This window comes from Hemiscyllium ocellatum, chromosome 10 (assembly GCF_020745735.1).
Source record: "Hemiscyllium ocellatum isolate sHemOce1 chromosome 10, sHemOce1.pat.X.cur, whole genome shotgun sequence".
In the NCBI taxonomy this organism is placed as follows: domain Eukaryota; kingdom Metazoa; phylum Chordata; class Chondrichthyes; order Orectolobiformes; family Hemiscylliidae; genus Hemiscyllium; species Hemiscyllium ocellatum.
The window spans coordinates 65088250-65113274 of record NC_083410.1 but is presented as its reverse complement, the minus strand read 5'-3'; the positions used below and the strand labels follow the sequence as shown (position 1 = coordinate 65113274).

At 39.2% G+C, this 25025-nt stretch overlaps 1 protein-coding gene across 4 annotated transcripts in view; it reads left to right on the top strand.

Moving 5' to 3' along the window:
• Positions 1 to 7729: 7729 nt before the first annotated feature.
• The window catches only part of usp34 (ubiquitin specific peptidase 34), a 472579-nt gene continuing 455283 nt past the window's right edge, over positions 7730 to 25025 (top strand). For 3 of the 4 annotated variants that reach the window (XM_060831550.1, XM_060831548.1, XM_060831549.1), the window contains exon 1: positions 7921 to 8134. In XM_060831550.1, the coding sequence (XP_060687533.1) occupies positions 8092 to 8134 (43 nt within the window). In that variant the 5' untranslated portion in view covers positions 7921 to 8091. Of the gene's footprint in view, positions 7754 to 7920; positions 8135 to 25025 lie in introns of those variants that run through there. The other variant, XM_060831547.1, reaches the window with a different exon arrangement.

Below are 25025 nucleotides of genomic sequence, written 5' to 3'. Positions count from 1 at the left end.
GGATAGACTGGGACCTCTTTCCCTGGATTGTAGGAGATTAAGTGGAAATCTTATAAAGATTTATAAAATCATGAATGGCATAGATAAGGTGAGTAGTAAAGCTCTTTTCCCTAAGGTAGGGAAGTTCAAATTTAGAGGCCATAATTTTAAGGTGAGAGAAGAAAATTTAAAAGGGACCTGAGGGGCTGTGTTTTCACACAGAAGGTGGGCATAGATATGGAAATGAACTGCTCGAGGGAGCAGGAACAGTCGTTTAAAAGTCATTCGGACAGGTACATGAATAGGAAATGTTTAGAGGGAAAAGGGCCAAACACAGGCAAGTGGAGCTCGTCAAACTTGGGAAACCTGATCAGCATGAACCAATTGGACTGAATGGTCTGTTTCCATGCTGTAGGATTCTATGATTCATTATGGAAGTTTTTTCTACCATATAAATCTCCTGCAGGATATATTTCCAGCTACTGTACCATGATGGCCACATTCGACCACAGCTTTAAAAATGTATTTAAAAAGAAGCACAAGTACATAATCTTGTAAATGTCATCACTCTAACTTCAAGCTTAAAAATATATATCTGACCCAATATCAAGGGATTGTCAACAATGACATTGGTCGCCTCTGTTGGTGTAGTCCTCTGTTTGAATTCAACAACATCTAAAACAGAAACTGTTAGATTTGTGAAGTACTGTGCATGCAAAGGAAAAAAAAGAGTGATTTGCCATTTTAAAATACCCGTAATCAGATAATGCTGCTATTGCCAAGAATATAATATACAAGTATCTCTTTCTAAGGAGAAACAATAAAACAATTCAAACATAAGTTTAATTTTGTCTTTAAATCGGACTTTAGCTTACTAATAATATGATTGTCTATTCTGCACTTTATCCCTTAGTAGTTAAATAACAGATGTATTCTATGAATAACACTGAAATTATTTTGTATTTCAATAACATCCAGGGATTTTTAGGAATAACAGTAACCACATTTAATCAAAACAAAATAGCAATTTAAATAAAAAAATAAGAAAGTCGAAGCAACAGAATACATATCATAAGAAGTCATAGAGTCATAGAGATGTACAGCATGGAAACAGACCATTCGGTCCAACCCATCCATGCCGACCAGATATCCCAACCCAATCTAGTCCCACCGGCCAGCACCCGACCCATATCCCTCCAAACCCTTCCTATTCATATACCCATCCAAATGCCTCTTAAATGTTGCAATTGTACCAGCCTCCACCACATCCTCTGGCAGCTCATTCCATACACGTATCACCCTCTGCGCGAAAACGTTGACCCTTAGGTCTCTTTTATATCTTTCTCCTCTCACCTTAAACCTATGCCCTCTAGTTCTGGACTCCCCGACCCCAGGGAAAAGACTTTATCTATTTATCCTATCCATGGCCCTCATAATTTTGTAAACCTCTATAAAGTCACCCCTCAGCCTCCAACGCTCCAGGGAAAACAGCCCCAGCCTGTTCAACCTCTCCCTGTAGCTCAGATCCTCCAACCATGGCAACATCCTTGTAAATCTTTTCTGAATCCTTTCAAATTTCACAACATCTTTCCGATAAGAAGGAGACCAGAATTGCACACAATATTCCAACAGTGGCCTAACCAATGTCCTGTACAGCAGCGACATGACCTCCCAACTCCTGTACTCAATACTGACCAATAAAGGAAAGCATACCGAACACCTTCTTCACTAACCTATCCACCTGCGACCCCACTTTCAAGGAGCTATGAACCTGCACTCCAAGGTCTCTTTGTTCAGCAATACTCCCTAGGACCTTATCATTAAGTGTATAAGTCCTGCTAAGATTTGCTTTCCTAAAATGCAGCACCTCGCATTTATTTGAATTAAACTCCATCTGCCACTTCTCAGCCCATTGGCCCATCTGGTCCAGATCCTGTTGTAATCTGAGGTAATCCTCTTTGCTGTTCTCCAATTTTGGTGTCATCTGCAAACTTACTAACTGTACCTCTTATGGTCGCATCCAAATCATTTATGTAAATGACAAAAAGTAGAGGGCCCAGCACCGATCCTTGTGGCACTCCACTGGTCACAGGCCTCCAGTCTGAAAAACAACCCTCCACCACCACCCTTTGTCTTCTATCTTTCAGCCAGTTCTGTATCCTAATGGTTAGTTCTCCCTGTATTCCATGAGATCTCACCTTGCTAATCAGTGTCCCATGGGGAACCTTGTCGAACGCCTTACTGAAGTCCATATAGATCATATCTACTGCTCTGCCCTCATCAATCTTCTTTGTTACTTCTTCAAAAAACTCAAACAAGTTTGTGAGACATGATTTCCCACGCACAAGCCATGTTGACTATCCCAAATCAGTCCTTGCCTTTCCAAATACATGTACGTCCTGTCCCTCAGGATTCTCTCCAACAACTTGCCCACCACCGAGGTCAGGCTCACTGGTCTATAGTTCCCTGGCTTGTCTTTACCGTCCTTCTTAAACAGTGGCACCACGTTTGCCAATCTCCAGTCTTCTGGCACCTCTCCTGTGACTATTGATGCTACAAATATCTCAGCAAGAGGCGCAGCAATCACTTCTCTAGCTTCCCACAGAGTTCTCATGTACACCTGATCAGGTCCTGAGGATTTATCCACCTTTAGCTGTTTCAAGACATCCACCTCTTCCACCTCTGTAATCTGGACATTTTGCAAGATGTCACCATCTATTTCCCTACAGTCTATATCTTCCATATCCTTTTCCACAGTAAATACTGCACTTTTATTATGTGTCCAGTTCTTGTCACTAAGAAACTTGGAAGACATTCAGGCACCAGAGGTAGTGAAGTGATAAGCCGATTTGTGCAAGTAAAAGCAAAATGCTGGGAATCTGAAACAAAAACGAAGTGCTGAAATACTCAGGCAGCATCTGTGTAGAGTGACAGAGTTATGACCGTATCTGTAGTGCCAACCATCTGAGTTATGAGGGTAGGTTGGAGACACAAACTTTTCAGCCTTAAGTGAAGTATCAAAAATGATCTTTTATATAGGTATACAACAAAGTGAACAAAATGAAAAACATTCACACTACTGCTATAACTTGAATTCAGAGTAGGATAAAGTATTAAATTTAGCATCATTATGAACAGTAATCAACATCTGGAATGGACTTCTAGTGGAGTTAAGAAACAACTATAAGGAGAAAAATTGTTAGTGGAGGTGAGAAGAAATGTTGGCAGACATGATGCTCTTGGGTGGATGAATTAATTTTAAAAACGACTTTTTTGTGGCAAGTATGTTGAACCCCGGTTCAACAAAATACATTGTTTGTGGGGTTGTCACTTTTTATCAAACAAAGCACTTATTTTGTCTGCCAAATACAAACTGATTGGGAAGCTGAAACAAACTGAAGCGTGGGATTTATTTTATTGACATAAAAACAAAAAACTGCCATATCTTTAGTGTGGTAAATTGAAAATACTAGCATTTCAAAACCCGTCTCTGTCTCAAAAAAGATGGAGTATGAAATATGTTAAAATATCACTTTTTTTTATTGTTACTGTATGTTACATTATACCCAATTGGGGACAATATGTTAGTTATATGACTTCAAGATCTTGATGCAAGTGTTATACAATTGTTTAAAAAGGGATTTTGTTATGATCCAAGCAATGAGTATACTAGAAACAAAATCAGAAAATGCTGGAAAAGCTCAGCAGGTCTGGCAGCTTCTTTGAAGATACATCAGAGTTAACATTTTGGGTCCAGTGACCCTTCCTCAGAATTTCTCCAGTGAAGCTCAGCGATGGCTGAAAGAACAACACCTGATTTTCCACTTGGGCACCCTCAGCCTTCCAGACTCAATATTAAGTTCAATAATTTTAGGGCCTGAACTCCCTCATGTCCTAGCCCCCAACTCCACATACCAGGTCTTGTTATCACATAGTCAGCCATTACACACTATCTATTATTGGCCTTTAACCGTTTCCATTCACTATATTCACTCTCCCAGCCAGATTGTCATCCACTCCTTTGTCTGTCCAACTGTTCTTTTCTCTCTTTGTGCTCGATCCTTACCTATCATTTATTCCTTACCCCCACCCCCACCCTATCTTATGCACATAAACCGACATCTTCCTAGCTCTCATCAGTTCTGAGGAAGGGTCACCAGACCTGAAATATTAACTCTGATTTCTCTTCACAGATGCTGTCAGACCTGCTGAACTTTTCCAGCAATTTCTGTTTTATCACTGAGAATACTAAACTTTGTCAAATTTATCTTCTTTGTGTCCCTAACTTTGTCAACTCTCTGGGACTCTCCTGGCCACTAAGTGCCTGGAGGCTCTTAACAGCATCACACATGCTGTGTTTTAGCAACGTTACAGCTTCAAACTGCATCTAGCTCCTAACATAGCCAGCACACAGATAAATTAAAACCAGAGAATCTGCTCGGATCCATAGCCTGTTTTGTGATATTCTTAACCTGATTTATTTATAATTTATTATTTGATTTGATTAAGTAAACAGGTTTCATAACTATTGTGTTCGCTGTTTATAGTGAATTTAAACTTAACTCCCAAAACAAATAATCTCTATGGAATGTCATCACTGTAAACAGGTACATGCTTTTCTTGATATATTTTAATGACCTGATCTTGGTTATAGAGGGGAAAATTTCAAAATTTGCAGATAGCACAATGTTTGGAAGTTTTGTAGATTGTGAAGAGGATCATGTTAAGCTTCATAACATCATAGGTAGGTTGATGGGAAAGCAAAGAGTTAGCATTTTAAATGAAATGCAGAGTAATGTGATGTAATTTGCACAGAGGAATGAGGACAGTTTATAAAAATGTACATTTCCAAAATTGGATACATGAGCAGGGGGTGTTGGGGGTAACTGTTCTAATTGTTGAAAGTGGCAGGGAAGGTCAGGACAGCAGTTAATCAAGTTTCATAAACATAGGCATGGAGTATGAAAGCATGTTACGGTAGAATTGCAAAAAAAAATCTGGTTCAGCTTCAACTGGAATATGGTATCCACCTCTGTAGCAGTTCCTTCTTATACTCCAATCTCTAAAGTTAAGTCTGAACTCATCTGCTGTTAAGTTCTTTTTTCTGAGATCCTTATGCATTTGATGCAACTGCAATGCACCAATTTCTGTGAACAATAACCATATTTTATTAAGCAAATACAGTACAAACTTTGGAGAAACTCTTAACACTCTTTGCCATGTTTGCAAAGTGTGTCGAGAAGTCTCTCTGAACAAAGGAACTGTCCTTTCTTTATACAAAATCTTTACATCTCAGTAATGCCCACAAGACAATCCCCAGCCACTCCCCCACAGTCACATGCTACTCAAGACATACTGCAGTGACCACATCATCTTCAGAAAAAATGTAATGTAAATCATCCCTTAATGGTCAAAATTGTTGTGAATCAGTTCTTAACTACAGGGAGTAGTCAGAATTCCAATTGTAATGTTCTTATTGATTTCTGAATAGGAGATGATGACAATGTCAATGGCTCTGGATGGCAAGGGATGACAATATATATTCACTTCTGCATAGCTAGTAAATGGCCATATACATGACTCTGAATGGCCAGGGATAGGAATTTAAATTCCTTACAATTTACCTGTAAGTCAGAGGCATCCCACCCTACCCTCGGGACATTCAATTTCCTGCAGTTCAGCAGAGCAAATTAACTCTTTAATATCACACTGAGTGCAGCAAATGATTACAGCTTGCAACTCTTCTTCTTTAATAGTCTTTTATGATGCTGATAAATTTACAAATTTGAGTAACTTATTCCCCTTAAGTCAGCTTCCACTGACACATACCCTGCTCCTTCCCTTAAATTGGCATAATTCACAGGTCCCTCAGAATCTATAGTGTGCAATACTGTGATGTCAGCTGCTGCTTACCCCTTGTCCACTTTTACTGCTGTTACCTACTGCATTGAAAATTAAATTTCTTAAAAATAATAATCATACCTATGTCATAGGCTGTTGCCAAAAACAAACTCCCAAATCTATGTTCCTACATGTTGTAACAATTTCATGATTGTTTCATTAACATATAAAGGCCGTTTTCATCAGTGAAGGTTCTGGTTATATATGGTTATATATTGCTTTAATCAGCAAGGGAATTGGGATTAACATTTGCAAGGAATGTGGGCCACATTGACACTGTAGCTTCAAATCTGTAGGTGTAATACCATTTCTGCACTTTATAGATGCATACTTATTGTATGGTCTGCTGTCTGTCGATGAAACAGGTCAGTGTGTATGTCAGGTTTTTTGTGTACCATGGAATGTTGCAAAGGAAAATTTGGCCAAGATCTGAAAAGCTTTTGCTTTTAAATGTTCACTTTTTTTAAATTGAATGTGTTGTTGCTAAAAGACTAGATACAGTTCTGGGCATCACATTTTAATTTATTCATTTGTGGTTCCTCACAGATGAGGATGATTCTCATCCACACTAAGGGTGAGTTCATAGGTGACCAGCCTGAATGTGCCTGTGAGAGAGTTATTTTAACATTGTGAAACTATTGCACACTGAAGGATGTGAAGGCATCTGTGATGGTGCAGGAAAAACTCACAAGAATGGTTTCAATGATGAAGAATTTCAGTAATATTGTTTGGATTGGATAATCTGGCACTGTTCTCCTTGAACTTGAGGTTGAGAAGAAATTTGATAGAGATTGTCAAAACCATGAAGAATTTGGACAGATATAACTTTGCTAGAAATTCTGTGTCTTATGCTCTTATCCTCCACAACCACCCGTGAAGGAGCAATGAGCTGAAAGCTAGTGCTTCCAAATAAAAAAGCCCTGTTGGGCTATAACCTGGTGTTGTGATTTTTAGGTCTGGACAGAATTTGTAGGGAGAAACTGTTTTCATTGATGCAAGAACTTGGAACAAGAACTTGCTTAAGATTGGCAAAAGTAAAAGGAAGAGGAGAAAGTGAGCACTGCAGGTGCTGGAGATCAGAGTCAAAAAGTGTGGCATTGGAAAAGCACAGCAGATCAGCTAGCATCCGAGGAGCAGCACAGTTGACGTTTCAAGCGTGAGCTCTTCAGGAATGAGTAAGAGTAATGTGAGTTTTGTTGAATACAGTAAGTGGTTAGGATCTCGAATGCATTGCCTAAAAGGTAATGAAGGGCAGATTGAATCGTTATTTTCAAACGAGTATGGGGCAGAGTCCTGAACAAGGTCCACACCCAAAACGTCCACTTTTCCACCTCCTTATGCTGCCTGTCTTGCGGTGTTCTTCCAGCCTCCTGCCTATCTGGCTTGCTTTTGCGGAGCAGGCGCAGGTACGACGGGCCTAACAGCCTCCTGCACTTTAACCAATGATGTTATGCTGGTTTTATAAATCTAGCCAACTTAACACGAAATTGATCACTTTAAAAGGTAACTATCAAATTTCTGCAGAAAATGAGTCCTTAATTTCAATCGGAGTTGCTCAGCTTTTGGACGGACTGTAGTAAATTATTTTTGTTTTAAAGAGCATCCACCATCAGAGACAGGACGTGAGTTTGTTAAGCTAAATGAGTAATGTTTTGCTCTATTCTGTAAAGATGCCCATCTGAAAATGAAAGTAAATATTTTCGCCGGTGAAAACTTCAGGTTAGTAAACGAACGAGGGGAAATAACACCGTTATCAGCACCACGGCCTGTTTTAATCCAGTTATAATTTATTTTTAAGACACTCGCAACCACTCACTCTTCTCTCCGTTGTTTATCAAGCTGGTCGAGTCATTGCGGCCGTTGGCGAGGTAAGGTACGTTGCCGTGGCAATGTCATGCGAACGTATGTACCACCTGTGGCAGGGAGGGGTGGCCATCTTGGGCGCTGCGTGAGGTGCGCGACGCAGGGGAAGGACCCGATTGTCAGCGGAAACATCCGAAGCTGCTCGTCGGACTTGTCCAAATCAAAATGGCGCGGAGGTTCGAGCTGGTCGTTGTGGTGCGGATCGGTTAATTTGCATTCAGATTTTTTTCTCCCTTTCCCTCCCTTCCCCCTCCCTCAGCGCCTTCTCAAAACAACGAACGGTCGCACAACAAACAATTGAACTTAACGAGAAACCGTAGGGCAGATAAATGGTTAAATTAGTGAAAGATGTGCGAAAACTGTGCAGAGCTGCTTGACGTGTTAAATGCAAGTAAGTGGTAAAATTATCTCCTCATTGCTGCACAGGCCTGTAGGTATTTGTGTGAAAAATAATAATCTGCAGTAATGCATAGCCATTGGTTCCGGCCTATATGTCTTTAGCTTTCATGCAGGCCTAGACACTCTTAAAAGTGCTCCGGTCATTCAAGGCATTTTGTCTTGAAATGTTTCTTTTCCTTCCTTACCATTAAGATCTATGCTGTATAGTAGTTAATGTTTATTTGAAGTTTGCTTCAATATTATGAAATTAATTAGTGCATAAACGATTTAGAGCTTTTGTGGCCTAATGTCAGGCTGACGAGAATAGATTGATGTTGTTTTACACAAAATGCCTGATGTTATGGGTATCAGTTACACGTTGCTTTGAGTTCTATAATTTTAATATGTCTGGAAAAATGTATTATTGATACTAAATGGAAATGTATGCATTGCTTTACAGATTCTAGAATTTGCACCTAAACTATATGGGATGGGGGGGGGGGGGGGAAGGAATAGGTACAGTTTAGGATGAACTTGCTTTGATGTCACTTTATGACTATTGATTATGGTTGAGGATAGTTTAATCGGTCACATAAAATCAGATTGCATTGTTGGTAGATTTTTTAAAAATGCAATTCATGACTTTGCAGACTTGCTGACACTGATCAGTTTAAAATTGTTATACTTAATAAGTACACACTCCTTGATCTATTTTAGATTGTCATTTAGGAATACTGAATCCACTTTTGGATAGTGGTGACCAATACAATGGCTGTGTCGAGTAAATTTATTTGGTCGTTCTACATATTCATCTTAGTTCTTATAGGAAATGGAGTCTTCATTAGCAGAAAGTTACAAACATACATTTAGTTGTGTATATGTTAACTTCAAGATAGTTTGTATAATGCTGAATTTGAATAATTGAAAATTTGTTTTTCTTAAAAAAAGCACTGACAGTAAAACAAGTTCTGAATGCATTAGAAATTATGCCTTCCTTTTGAGCAGATTTTATCCAAAATGTTTTACTGTTTGTAAATTGTGACAAAAAATTTGTTGTCCTTTAAAATTCTCTCATTGGATGCTAATAAAGATCACTTGAGAAAATTGGACAGCTCACTAGAATTCTTTAACAGCACTGATTGAAAAATGCATTGACAGCTGATTTTTGTAATGTAAACATCTAAATTTAAAATTTCATTGATTGCGTCTGAAACTCCAGCTGCTTATTTTTTCATGTCAAGTCTTTAATTTATTTGTACCCATTCAACAGGCCAGATTAGTAAACCATTACATATGCTACTGTGGACTGTACCATGTGATATTTGTGATAATAGCTAGGTTCTGAAACTGTATTTTGATGTACTGCATAATCTATTAGGTCTGTTTGCTACATGTATGTCATATTCCAACAAAGCAGATTATGGAGCATTGTAATACAAATTCTTAAAATTATGACCCAGATGGAGCAGGCTGGATGCAAGCAGACTATTTCCACTAGTTAGGAAGTAAAGGATGAAGTGTCAAAGATACACAATTTAAATGCAAGACATGCAAAAGAATTCAGAAGAAACTTCCACAACTTTGTGAGACTGTGTAACTTGCTTTCAAGCTTGATGGTTGAGGTAGAAACTGTTAAAATTCAAATCAGATTGAATGAGGGAAAATATATGGGTAAATGTGACTAGAATGGTTCACTTGAATGGTGTATATGCCTACGTGGATTTTTTTTTAATCAACCTTTTCAGAGGTGTTAGGACAAATTTCTAGAGCAGATGGGACTTTGGACGCAAGCCTCCTGATTGAGTGGGGAACTCTATCACTGTGCCACAGGAGTCCAGTTAGTGTATACTAGCCAAGTGATTTTTTTTTTGTAACCTCTGTACAGTGCTTGTTACGCCTCATACAATATTCAATTTCAAGAACTATATTCAATATTAACAGTTACTTGGTAGGGCAGAATTCAATAAAGATGGAAAGCAAGGCGTATTGCAAAAGCGCTTTGTTTTTGCATACATCAAGATGAATGCAAGAATACCAAATTTCAAATGAGAACAGCTTGTTCTACAGGCATAAAGGGTACTGATTGTTTGTTTGGCAGTCAATTCTGATGTATCGAGGTGCTTCGACCAACTAGAATGAAAGGCGCCTCAAGCTCCAAGATAATCAAAAAAGTTGCAACACCTGAGCATATTCCTGTTTTGTTTGCAGTAAAAAGGTCTCTGCTTGTGACTTTATGTCCTTTCCAAGTTTAAATGAACCATGTTATGAGTTTTACTTAGTTTCTTAAATTGGTTGTTAGTGTAGGTATTAGCACGCAAGATTGGGCTGTACTTGCACAATTTTAGAATTGCATCTAACTTGTCTTTGCAAATGATCTATACTCTGCTAATTATGAGCAACAAAAGATACATTTTGATTTGATCAGTTGGAGGTACATTTTATGTGCCTGGTATTGTGCATACAGAACTTGTTACTAAATTTTATGGTGATGGCAGCATCCTGCTGGAAAATGCTACTTGCATTGCCACTACAGAAGAGTGTGAAATAGACTTTTAGTCTATTGCTTAAATTTTTATATAATTTTCTCTTCCCAGGATAATTTGGGTTAGAGGTTTTGGGTCTGAAAGTGGTATCCTTTGGTCCATTTGTAAAATTTTGTGTTTCATGAAATGGTCTGATCAGGATAGCCATTGTCCTGCATGAGAGCTTTGCACTGCAGCTCTGTCAATTTCACAAGGTGAGCAAACAGCTAGATCCGTATTTGCAGGATTTCTGAATAGTCAGTTTTCTAGTTCACGGTGCTAAATGATCCTTGTATGTATATTGACCAGTGAAACTAGCCTTGTAGTTGATTAGTTTGATACATTGCTAGGTTTCTAAACGAACATGGAATTTGAGTGTATTTGACTGTCACAAAAGGTAATTTAAAAAAAAAATCATTCATGGGATATAGATATCAGTTGATATCATTGGTTTTACTGCCAATTTCTTGCATAATTGCCTGGAATGCAATTAAAGGTCCACCACATTTCTATGGTTCTGGAGTCACATATAGGCGTATAGTCACGTACAGGTAAGGATGACAGATTTCTTTCCCTAAAAAGGATGTTAGTGATCAGATGGGCTTTTATGATAATTGACAGTGATTACAAGGTTGCTCTTGACCAGGTTTTAAATAAACTGAGTTCAAATTTTACCTGCCGTAGTGAGATTTGGACTTTTGTCCACAGCTCATCAGCTTGGGGTTCTATATTCCTAGTCTTGTAATGTTACCAATAAGCCACTCCATATTGGAGTGCATTAAGGTGTTTAAAGATTTAATAGAGTACAGCTGTGGATTGAAAGATCTCAAATGTATTATCAATGTATTGGAAACGTGCATTTTATTTTAAAAGCCTGTTTTCTAACAAGTTAGGTATTACGAGGATGTTGCCAGGGTTGGAGGATTTGAGCTACAGGGAAAAGTTGAATAGGCTGGAGTGTTTTCCTTGGTGCGGGGTGACCTTCTAGAAGTTAATAAAATCATGGCAGGCATGGATAAGATAAATAGACAAGGTCTTTTCCTTGGGGTGGGGGAGTCCAGAGCTAGAGATTTAGGGTGAGAGGGGAAAGATATAAAAGAGACGTAAGGGGCAACTTTTTCATGCAGTGTGGTACGTGTATGGACTGGTCAATATACATACAAGGATCATTTAGCACCGTGAACTAGAAAACTGACTATTCAGAAATCCTGCAAATACGGATCTAGCTGTTTGCTCACCTTGTGAAATTGACAGAGCTGCAGTGTGGTACGTGTATGGAATGAGCTGTCAGTGGAATGGTGGAGGCCGGTACAATTGCAAGGTTTGAAAGGCATTGGATGAGTATATGAATAGGAAGGGTTTGGAGGGTTATGGGCTGGGTGCTGGCAAGTGGGACTAGATTAAGTTGGGATATCTGGTGGGCATGGATGAGTTGGACCGAGGGGTTCTTTCCGTGCTGTACATCTCTGACCTCTGGAGCCGGTGAGATTTGGCTCAAATGTACGGACACGACCACTGCACACAAGTGTCCAGAATATTGAGGCTCACTCCAAGAAAGTGTGTTTTTGAGGGAAACTGACACAAATTGTGCGCAACTACTTAATTATAGCAGATTTTCTGTGACTGGAACATAAACTTGGTGCCATTTAAAATTGAATTTGCGTGAGTTGCTAAGTTCATAATTCAGTGAATAAGGATTCAGAAAATAGCAGCACATCTATCTTACCATAATAAAGCAGTGTGCTGCAAAGGTGATGGCTTCCTTCAGCATACTAATGAATAGGTTAGCAATACTGAACAAGTGTATATTGATAACAATATCTTGTCTATGCAAGTTCCTTACGGTCCTCACAAATGAGGGAATTCTTTACCATGTAAATGGAAAACCCACATACAATTTGCTATGGTAATTCTCTCAACCATTTGCCAATTAGTGCTGCACAGCATCAACTGGTCTTTGGGGAAATAGGTTGTAATAGGACATTGCTTTTTGTTTATCTTTAGCAGCCGATACATGTGTGGACATAGGATTCATCCTTGTGGCTCACGATGCTGGATGTTGAAAGACACTTTGCCACTCTTACAAACATTTTCATAGCTTGCGTTTTGAGACAAAACTGTGCATTTAGACTTGATGGCAGATCCAATAAATGAGTTTGAAGGTGCCAGAGAACTGAAAGACAACTAATGTGGTTCCACTTTTTAAGAAAGTTGGGAGCAATAAACCAGGGAATTGCAGACCAGTGAATCTGTTGGAGAAAGTTATGAAGGAGAAGCAAGATTTGATCAGGGATCGTCTGTCTAACCAAGCTATGTTGAGGTCATGATGAACAAATTTGATTGACTGACTTCTTTTTGAGGAAGTGATCAGGTTTGTAGATGAGGGTAATGCAGCTGATGTAATTTCTGTGGATTTCAGCAAAGTCTTTGACAAGGATCCATGTGGGACTTTGATCAAGAAAGTAAAAGCACATGGGATCCAGGATAACTTGGCAAGTTAGATCCAAAATTGCCTTGTTGATAGAAGACTGGGTGGTAGTAAAATGTTGTTTGTCTGACTGGAGGCTGGTGTTTAGTAGCATACTATAGGGATCAGTGCTGGGTCCCTTTTATTGTTTGTGATATAAATAAACAGTAAAGTTAAGTTGGGAGGGTAGAGGTGGTAAATAAGTTTCAGTTACTTATAAGTTTGGGTCACTAATAATGAGGAAGAAGGTCTTCAGTTACAGGAAGATATGAACGGGTTGGTCAGTGACGTGGATTGTGGGTAATCCAAGATGGAGAATGGGGGAAAAAAAATGTGGCTGTAAAAGCTGCTTTTTTTTTGAGGCATTTTAGATGTTGGAGGTGATTTCTTAATTCCAGAAGCAGCGATTACTGTTTTATATGCTGTTGTTTTGGAACTTTAGGGAAAAACCAATGCAATTTTTAAAAGGAGGAAGACTGACAAAAATCAGCAACCACATGGTTAGTGAGGGAGAGAGCAAAAGAAATCTACACTGCTAACTGACACAGCAGTGAACCTGCAGTTACTGCCTTTGCTATTTGAGTTTATGCATCTCTGGAAGTCGGAATGCATCTAGGAAAAATTAACAAGCAGTGAAATTCACAACTGACCTTAGGGGAACCTGTGTGGGAGAGCACACGTCGCAGGAACAGATAAGTGCCTCGTTTTTACAAGTAACAACATTGCTGTAAGTCTACAGTAATGAGTAAATGCTTTCCTTGATTGTTCAGAGCATTCAGTATAGGAGTTAGGAGGTCCTGTTGTGGCTGCACAGGATGTTGGTTAGGCCAATTTTGGAACATTGCATACAGTTCTGGTCTCCTTCCTATTGGAAGGATGTTGTGAAACTTGAAAGGGTTAGAAAAGATTTAAAAGGATGTAGCCAGGGTTGGAGGCTCTGAGCTATAGGGAGAGGCTGAATAGGCTGGGGCTGTTTTTTTTTCCCTGGAGTGGGGTGACCTTCTAGAAGTTTATAAAATCATGAAGGGCATGGATAAGATAAATAGGCAAGGTCTTTTCCTTTTGGGTGGGGGAGTCCAGAACTAGAGGGCATAGATTTAGGGTGAGAGGGGAAAGATTTAAGAGACCTAAAGGGACAGCGTTTTCAGAGGGTGGTGCATGTAAGGAATGAGGTGCCGGAGGAAGTTGTGGAGGCCAGTACAATTTCAACATTTAAAAGTCATCTGGATGGGTAAATGAATAGAAAGGGCTCCGAGGGATATGAGCCAAGTGCTGGCAAGTGGGACTAGATTAGGTTAGGATATCTGGTTGGCATGGACGAGTTGGATCGAAGCTCTGTCTGTGTACATATCAGGGTTAAATTCTATCTGTTACCGAGAAGTGTGAAGTGATGCACTTTGGAAGAAGTAACATGACGACAAGGGTATGCTCAATGAATGGTAGGACATGAAGAAGCTCAGAGGAGGAGAATAGAATCCCTACAGTGTGAAACTGGGCCATTCGGCCCAACAAGTCCACACTGACCCTCCATAGAGTATTCCACCAGACCCATTCCCCTATCCTATTACTCTACATTTACCCTGACTAATTCACCTAGCCTACATATCCCTGAACACTAGGCAATTCAGCATAGCCAATTCACCTAACCTGCTCATCTTTGGACTGTGGGAGGAAACCCATGCAAACACTGGAGGGCGTCCAAACGCCACACAGACAGTTGCCCGAGGCTGGAATTGAACCCAGGTCCCTGGCACTGTGAGGCAGCAGTGCTAACCACTGATTTACTGTGTCACCAAGTGCTTGTCCACAGATCCCTGAGTGTGGGTTAATGGGATGGTTAAGAATGCATATGTGGCACTTGCCTTTCTCAGTTGTGGCACATATTATAAAAAGAGGGGGATTATGTTGGAGTTGTACAAACCTTTGATTCGGCAATGAAGAGGGTTTGTTTAGTGCAGAGAGGGTTGAGAAGATGTACTGAGAGAAGTGCGTAAAATTGAGGGGCCTGAAAAGGGTGGATAGGAAGCAGCTGTTCCCCTTAGTTGGAGGTCAGTAATATGGGGGTATAATTTTAAGGTGAAGGTAGGGGTTTAGATGGGATTTGAGGAAAGCATTTCCAGCTCTGAGGGTCGTGGGAAATTGGAATTCACTGCTTGCCTGAGCAGTAGAGGTGAGAAACCTCAATCTTTCCAAGTGTTCAGTGCCATACTTTGTAAATGTCAACGTTCAAGGCTGTTGGCTAAGTGCTAATAAATGGGATTAATGGAAATAGGATGGTGCAAACCTGATGGGAAAATGGGCCTCTTTTGTGCTATATGACTTTGACTCGATGGTGCAGTAATTAAGAATATGTATGTATTTGGACATTGCATTGTCAAGTTTGTAAAGATGTTTGGGTTTCACCTGAGGCTTCTGGGGAAAAACACAGACATTAATGTGACGTGAAAATAACAACAAGTCTTTGGCTATTTCACATTAAGTGCAAGACACATTTGGTTTCAAGGACTCCAGATCTTCATCTGGAGATAGGATTATTCAGCTGTGCCACCACAAACCAAAGTGTGCTAATAGCTATGTTAACAATCAATCCAATTCAGAGCATGATAAATTTATGCTTGCTAGAAATCACATATGCACAGGAGTCTGTTCTCTGTGGTAAGAAAAAGGAATGCATTCAATTCATGTGCCTTTTTTCAATTACTTAGGAGTTTCAAGACTCTAATTCTCACATAGCAAGACCTTGGCCAATTAGACTCAACTGGCCAACCAGTAGGCCCCCTTTTTTCGTCTTGTGCCTTGTGATCATAAAATTTTGGCATTTTTGCACTTGTCCCTGAGTTAAACTTCTACATGGCTCTCTTCTCTGCTTTATTCAGTTCTGTAGATCTTAGATGTTAATTTTGTACATGGCTGTAACCCTGTGCATGGGTTTAGTTTGGTCTGATATGTGACAGTGCCTTGATTTAAAATATCCGGTTTGCTACAGCTGTTTGTTATGAGAATCTGGAGGTAATATACTTGAGCATCTAATTCTTTGACTGTCATTGTATTCAAAATGCCTTTTTTAATGAGTCCAGCAGCTGCCATCTTTTTAGTACAACAGAAACCAAGATGACCAAGAAAACCTAGCAGTCAATTAACATAGTAGTGGCCTAGTCATCTTGTTAATATTGAATGTAACTTCTTTTTGGGATTTGATGCACCAGGCCTCAGTTTGGCTGTATTTATACCCATTCACTTTCAGTTGATGGCATTAAATATTTTGGTGAGCAGCAATACAATTATTTTAACTTTTCTACTCCATTGAAGTAACCATCTATGTTTGAAACTGATTAATAGTTGTAGGGTTACTTAGTCATGGATAATTGGAGAATACATTTACTGGATGTTCATCAGACTTCATTTTAGAGAAGATGGTTAGTTTTATACACAGGGTGACTTTGGCTTAGTGAGTATCTAGTTTAACTCTTTTTTTTTTCTGGATTATGCTTTTAAAAATTATTTTGTTTGTTACTTTTGCCTAGAAACAGTGAAATGCTAGTGTTGATAGTCCAGTAGGGCAATTATTGCAGCCGAAGGTTCGATACTGGAAGCATTTCAACTTCTTTAAACTTGACAGTTGTAATTCAGCATTCTCCACAGAAAAGTATTAAATGCAGAAGCTCAAGTTGGGTTATATTTCATTCTGTGTAACGTGCACAAAATAATAAACTTGGCACTAGTCATTTGTAGGATACAAATTGTTCAGATGATTTAGTTTTAAAGTAGCTTACTTTTTCTTTTGTCTATGGTAGAAGAAGAGAACATTAAACACTGTTTCCAGAATAACAGGCAATGTTTCTTGAATTCCAGTTCCTTAAATGAGCAGAAAGATGCTTATTTTTACCATTTTTTAAAAAACTACTTTGTTGGGTATTGGTATTAGTGCAGATGTTAATTATCTAGCTTTTATTCTTCTGCTCTGGAAATATTGCAGTTTCTTTCACTCAGTGGGTCTTGTCACTTGACTGGGTAGTTCTTGTTTTCAATATTAGTTCAAGCAGTTACTATATTAATCACAAATTTGTGGTCAACTAAGAATTTTTATATTTTCACATTAGTATCTTGCTGCCATTAGGGATGATGTGGTATCTGTTATGTGTAATTTTCTTTTTGTGCTGCAATGTTACAAAACAGAGTACTGTATACTTATTTTGTCCGTGGCAGTGTCATGTGATAATATGTAACAAATGAGACTACTAACTTACAATTCTCTAGGCAGATTCAGTCTAGAAATGTAACTTAACACTGGTGTACTGTAAATTTAAATTCTGTTGTGTACTGGCAACAAATGTCAAATTAGACAAGGAAGTCAGCCCAGTTCAATAAAAATGGAAGATTTACTTGTTCAAAATAAGATTTTAGGAGAGAAATGATGGTATATCTGCTGATGAATTTGCATAGTTTATCAAAATGTATTTTGTGAACCTCCAGGTCAAGCATGTGTGAGTCTCTCTCATTAATCTGCACAGATATGTATTATGGGGTCTTGGACATGTGCATGAGGTTTCAAAATATTTGCAAGTAAATCAGTTGTGAACCAATATAGATCAGTGAGCTTTACTTCTGTTGGAAAGCTTTGGAAAGAAATATAAGAGGATTTATATTCATCTAGAAAGGAAGTTTGTGAAAGGTAGGTCGTGTCTCACAACCCTTTTATTGAGTTCTTTGAGAAGTTGACAAGACAGGTGGATGAGGGTAAAGTGGTTGATGTGGTGTATATGGATTTCAGTAAAATGTTTGATAAGGTTGTCCATGGTAGGCAATTGCAAAAAATACAAAGGCATGGGATTGAGAATGATTTTAGCGGTTTGGATCAGAAATTGAACTAGCTGAAAGACAATAGAGGATGGTGGTTGATGGGAAATATTCATCCTGGAGTTCGGTTACTATTGGTGTACCGCAAGGATCTGTTTTGTGGCCACTGCTGTTTGTCACTTCTTTAAATTACCTGGATGAGGGCGTAGACCTGCTGTGCTCTTCCAGCAACAAGTCTCCACTCTGATCTCCAGCATCTGCAGACCTCACTATCTACTAGGACATTTGTGGATGACACTAAGGTCGGTGGAGTTGTGGATAGCGTGGAAGGATGTTGCAGAGGGATATAGATAAGTTAGGAAAAAGTGAGGACTGCAGATGCTAGAGATAGGAGTCGAGTGTATGGTGCTAGAAAAGTAGAACAGGTCAAGTAGCATCCAAGGAGCTGGAGCATCAACATTTCGAGCAAAAGCCCTTCATCAGGAATGAGAGTCATTCCTGATGAAGGGCTTTTGCCCAAAACATCGATTCTCCTGCTCCTCGAATGCTGCTTGACCTGCTGTGCTTTTCCAGCACCACACTCTCTACATAGATAAGCTGCAGAGCTGGGCTGAGAGGTGGCAAATGGAATTTAATGCGGAAAAGTGTGAGGTGAGTCACTTTGCAAGTAATAACAGGAATAGAGTTCTGGGCTGAAGGTCAGATGCTTGGTAGTGTAGATGAGCAGAGAGATCTATGTCCAAGTACGTCGATCCCTGAAAGTTGCCAGCCAGGTTGATTAGAGTTTTTAAGAAGATCAATGGTGTTAGCTTTTATCGGTAGAGGAGATTGAGTTTTGGATCCATGAGATCATGTTGCAACTGTACAAAACTCTGGTGTGGCCACACTTGGAGTATTGCCTACAATTCTGGTCACCGCATTGTAGGAAGGATGTGGAAGCATTGGAAAGGGTGCAGAGGAGATTTACCAGGATGTTGCCTGATATGGAGGGAAGGTCTTGAGGAAAATCTGAGGGACTTGAGGCTGTTTTTCAATAGAGAAGAAGGTTAAGAGGTGACTTTAGAGGGTGAGATAGGGTGGACAATGAGAGCCTTTTTCCTCTGGTGATGGCTAGCCTGAGGGGACATAGCTTTAAGTTGAGGGGTGATTGATAGAGGACTGATGTCAGAGTTCCTTTTACTCAGTAGTAAGGGCATGGAATGCCCAGCATGCAACAGTTGTGGACTTGCGAATGGTAAGGGCATTGGATAAACCTATGGAAGATAATGGAATAGTGTAGGTTAGATGGGGCTTTAGACTGTTGCGCCGACCTGTGAAATCATTGAGAGCTGAAGGACCTGTACTGTGCTGTCATGTTCGATGTTCAATCAGTGTTCCAATTGTTTATTTTTCATTTAATGCTAGTTCCAAAACAACCCTTACCTATCCTATTTCCTTCACATGTATGACTGACCCACAAAGTACAAGAAATAAGCCCAAATTATATTTTTGTTTTCTGGAGTTGAAGGGATATATTGTTGAGCCTCAACTTTGCTACATTGTCATCCAGTCAGTTAGCACTTTGTGTTCTTCTGCACTTACTTGATGAAGATTTTGTTTGGTTCATTCCCCTCTTAAAACACTTGCCATCACAATTCCCCCTAATGTTCTAAACCAGGATAAACCCGTGAGGTCAGCAGTAGAAGACTGCTTAGAGGGTATTTGATATTTTTGTATATGAAGAACACTTCCTACTTTCTGAACCATTTCTGTTCAGAATGTATCCGGTGGTTATCTATATAGTAATAATTGTTGAATATACTATAAATGTACAATGTGTTTGAAATGTATTTTTTTGTGGAGCCCCACTGGAGCATTCTGACATGGATTGTGATATTCCAAAATGATTGTCACGACCTCTTGAGTTAATTGAACTTTAGTTTGCTTAATTATCATCATCCTCCAACTAAAGGGACAACAAAAAAACATTTTTGGTACTGGAGTACAAAGCTTTACTGAGCTTTCCAAAGGGGATTGCCTTTAATCTAATCAATGTAGGAATATAATGAAAGTTAACTATCATAATCCTCTGATTTAAAAATAATTCTTTGCATGAATGTTTTGACAGTACTATATTATCTGTGATGTGGAGGTGCCGATGTTGGGTTGGAATGGACAAAGTTTAAAAATCCTCCTACACCAACACTGGGTTATAGTCCGACAGGTTTATTTGGTATGGTCCTGTTTCACAGCTTCCTGAAGAAGGAGCAGCACTCTGAAAACTAATGCTTCCACATCAACCTGTTGGACTATAACCTGGTGTTGTGATTTTTACCTTTTTTGTATTAGCTACTGTACTGCGCTTGGCACAATCTGACACCTGTCTGATTATCTGTGCCAATATCTCAAAGTCATACAGCACAGAAACAGACCATTCGGTTCAACCAGTCCATGCCAAAAATAATCTCGATCTAAACTAGTCCCACCTGCCTCCACTTGGCCCATATCCCTCCAAACATTTCTTATTCATGTAGTTCTTGTTCACTGTTTTTTAAAAGAAATCATGCCACAACTTTGGTCCAGTGACCTGTTGGCCAGTTGTGTAGGCTTAGTGCTTTGCAACATGGTGAAGGTAATGCTACCAGAATTCTTTTTTTTAAATCCATCCTTTCTTTCCCTGTATTAGCTGTCGCAGGAATATTATAATGTTCTTATGGAAATAATTTAAGCACCTTCTGTTTTATTAAAACAGAAAAAAATGAGGTAATTTAGAACTCTGGATTTCAGCATGCAGTTTCATTTAGCAACCTTTTGAAACTTCAGGACTTCGCAGTGAAGTACTTTTTGTAATTGTAATGTAGACAAACGTAGCAGCCTTTTGCTTTGTTCATGAGTTATGCACATTGCTGAGGATTAAAAAAAATTACTGGAATTTATAATATTTAAGGTTGTTGAATCACAAGAATAGATAGTTGTTTGTTTCTGGAGATGATCATTGCCTAATATTTTGTGTCATGAATATTTCTTGCCACACATCTCAGTACCTTGTTCATAGCTTGCTGCCAGCAAGCATAGGACTGCTTCAGTATCTGAGAAGTCCTGAGTGGTACTAAGCATTGTGCATTCATTATTTCTGATCTTATGATGAAAAGAACGTCATTTGAAGGTGTCCTTGGGGAAATGTCAACTATTTTTAAAAAAAAGTTCAAGGTAATCAAACAGTCAGCTTAGATTTTGTGAAAGAGCAATCCTGTTTGATTAAGCTGTTTAGATTTCTTTTGAGGCAAAATGTACAGTAGAGAAACGGAAACCAGTAGATGTACTGTACATGGATTTCCAGAAAGTATTTGATACAGTTACACTTTAAAGATTTATTGTGGAAAGTAAAAGCTCATGGTTGAAGCAATAGAATATTGATAATACAAGATTAGCTGGCTAATGGGAAGCAGAGAGTAGGCATGATTAAATGGTTCTTTTTTTAGAATGGGATGAGTGTTATGCTGTAAAAATCAGTGGGATCTCAACAGTTTGCAATTTATATAAATGACTTGGGACATGGTTGCCAACTTAACTGACAATGCAAAGATCGGTAGGAAAGTACATTTTGTGAAGTGGATGTAGGGAAAATAAATGTGTAATGTAAATGACCAAAGATCTGACAACTGCAATAGAATGTGGGAAAATGTAAAGTTGTTCATTTTGGCAAGGAGGTTTTTATTGAAAAAGAGAAGTATATATCTAAATTGTGGAAGATTGCAGAGCTCTTGGGTTACAGAAGGATCTGGGTGTCTTTTTAGTGTATGAATCACAAAAGCAAGCACAGCAAGTAATTACAAAAGCTAATAATGTTATTTATTGCAAAGAGAAGTTTTATGCTTTACTTTTACAGGACAGTGGTGACACACATTCAGAGTAGTGTAAAGAATGATGTAAATGCATTGGAAGCAGTTCAGAGAAGGTTTACCAGACAAATACCAGGAATGTGAGAGTTGTCTTGTGAGGAATGGTTTGTCAGGCCAGGCTTTGAATCTGCTGAAGTTTACAGGTGTAAGAAGAGACTTGATTGAGATTACAAGATCCTGAAGGGTCTTGATAGAGTAAATGTGGAGAGGATTCCTGTTTTGGGAGAATGTAGAACTAGGGGCCTCTGGTTAAATTTCAGTGGTTGCCCACTTAAAATAGCTGAGATGAATATGTATTTTCTCAGAGGGCAGTGTGTCTGTGGTGACCCCCCCCAGCCCTGCCCCGTTCCTGAGAAAATGATGGTATATTAAGCAAGGGAGTGGAAGGTTTTTAGAAACATAGGTGGGAATGTGGATCTCAGGTTTCAGTCAGATCAGCCATGATCTTTATTGAATGTTGGAATAGGCTTGAAGGGCTTAATGGTCTATGAACCTTGTTTGTATCTAGGATACTGCCCTAAAGAGTGCCTGCAATGATGTTCAGATCTGGGATAATTGACCACCAACAACCACAATTATCCTCTTATTCTCAATAACTTAAATGTTGCCTCTTTAGTGACATTTCTGAAATTTGGTCATTTGTCTGTTTGGACCAAGGTTGTAATGAGGTCCAGAACTGAATGATCATGACAGATTTCAAACTGAGCATTGAAAGGGTTAGTGGATAAATACTCAAGATACCACAATTCACAACCCCTTCCATTACTTTCCTTATAGAGAGGAAAAAAACTAATGAAACAATTTTGAAGATTGCCCTTTGTGTGAAGTTCATCCTGGGTTAATTCCAATGTTTGTAGCCATACTGAACTGGCTTTAATAACTATATCTAATATGTCTATCCTCTTTGGCATAATGGCATGCCCCTGCAACTCACTTAGTGAACCTCCCGTATGCACCTAAGATTTTATTTTTACAAAGATCTATGATGATCACCCCTACCAATACTGTCATAGGTTTATTCATCTGCAACTGAGAGGTTGAGTTCAGCAGATGTTCCCTCTGATTTTTCTTAACTGCTATTGTCCAGTCAAGGACCTGTGGATTCTTGGGCTTGGTCAATTGTGCTGCTATTATGCCACTCCTTGTGTTCCTTTTTAGTGGCAAATATTGAAGCCCCCCTACCCCAGTGTACACTTTGTTCCCTTTCTGTTCTTTCAGTTGTTGTTCAACATGAAGGAGATGGGTTTATCAACTTAAGGTATGGTGGTAGGTTGATTATGTTTCCAGACTAGTAACGCAGGAGTAATACTTCAGAGCCAAGAGTTCAAACTGCGACATGGCAGCTGGGGCAATTCAAATTTATTTAATTAAATATATCTGGAATTAAAAACAAATCTCAGGAGTAATGAAATTATAATGAACATCTTTCATATTTTCATTGTAGGATTTTTACAAAAAAACAAATTACGATAAGGAATCTTGGGTTTGAATTAGTTTCATGCTTTACTTTGATTAAAATACTGTCTTTTGGCATCTTTTATCTGTTCTTGGATGTGCATAGTGATGGCAAAGCAACATTCCTTAGGCTGAGAAAGTGGAAGAGGCCTTCACCTTTGAACCACTGCAAGCTTCCTGAAATAAAAAAAAATGCCTACAAGACATCCTAATTATTTTTTCACATTATTCTGAATGTAACAGTTTTAAAATTTTAAGATGAAATTTACAAAGATGCTGTTGGTTGAGGAATAGGTTCTCACTTGAAGCTTTCTGGCACTTTTCCTAGTGGAGAAGTCTTCATGAACCCTTCTGTAGGGAACTACCGAGAGAGAGGGTGGATAAAGAAGTTGTATTTAAGTGCTTACCACGAATGAATTTGGTAGTGCCGAACTTGGAGTATTTCTGAAGACATCTTGAGGTTTCTTTTTGTCTTTCGGTCAAGAAATGAAAGCAGTAGGAGTATACTTGAGAGAATTCGGGAGGGCAAAAAGGAGACATGAGAGAGCTTTGGCAAATAGAGTTAAGGAGAATCCAAAGGATTTTTACAAATACGTTAAGGACAAAAGGGTAATGAGAGAGAGAGAATAGCGCCCCTCGAAGATAAGCGAGGTGGCCTTTGTGTGGAGCTACAGGAGATACTAAATGAGTATTTTGCATCCGTATTTACTATGGAAAGGAATATGGAATATATAGAATGTAGGGAACTAGATGGTGACATCTTGAAAAATGTCCAGATTACAGAGGAGGAAGTGCTGGATATCTTGAAACGCATAAAAGTGGATAAATCCCCAGGATCTGATCAGGTGTACCCTAGAACTCTGTGGGAAGCTAGGGGGCTTATTATTGAGATGTTTGTATCATCGATTGTCACAGGTGAAATGCTGAAAGACTGGAGGTTGGCTAATGTGGTGCCACTGTTTTAAGAAGGGTGGTAAGGACAAGCCAAGGAACTATAGACCAGTGAGCTTGACTTAGGTCGTTGGCAAGTTGTTGGAGGGAATCCTGAGGGACAGGATGTACATGTATTTGGAAAGGCAAGAACTGATTAGGAATAGTCAACATAGCTTTATGCTTGGGAGATCATGTCTCTCAAACTTGATTGAGATTTTTGAAGAAGCAAGAGGGTTGATGAGGGCAGAGCGGTAGATGTGATCTATATGGACTTCAGTAAGGCATTTGACAGGGTTCTTCATGGGAGACTGGTGAACAAGGTTAGATCTCATGGAATACAAGGAGAACTAGCCATTTGTATACAAAACTGGCTCAAAAGTAGAAGACAGAGGGTGCTGGTGGAGGGTTGTTTTTTCAGATTGGAGGTCTGTGACCAGTGGAGTGCCACAAGGATCGGTGTTGAGTCCACTACTTTTCATCATTTGTATAAATGACTTGGATGGGAGCGTAAGAGGTATGATTAGTAGGTTTGCTGATGACCCCAAAATTGGAGGTGTAGTTGACAGTGAAGAAGGTTACCTCCGATTACAACAGGATCTTGATCAGATGGGCCAATGGGCTGAGAAATGGCAGACGGAGTTTAATTCAGATAAATGTGAGGTGCTGTGTTTTGGGAAAGCAAATCTTAGCAGGACTTATACACTTAATGGTCAGGTTCTAGGGAGTGTTGCTGAACAAAGAGACCTTGGAGTGCAGGTTCATAGCTCCTTGAAAGTGAACTCACTGGGAGATAGGGTAGTGAAGAAGGCGTTTGGTATGCTTTCCTTTATTGTGTGTAGGAAATGGGAG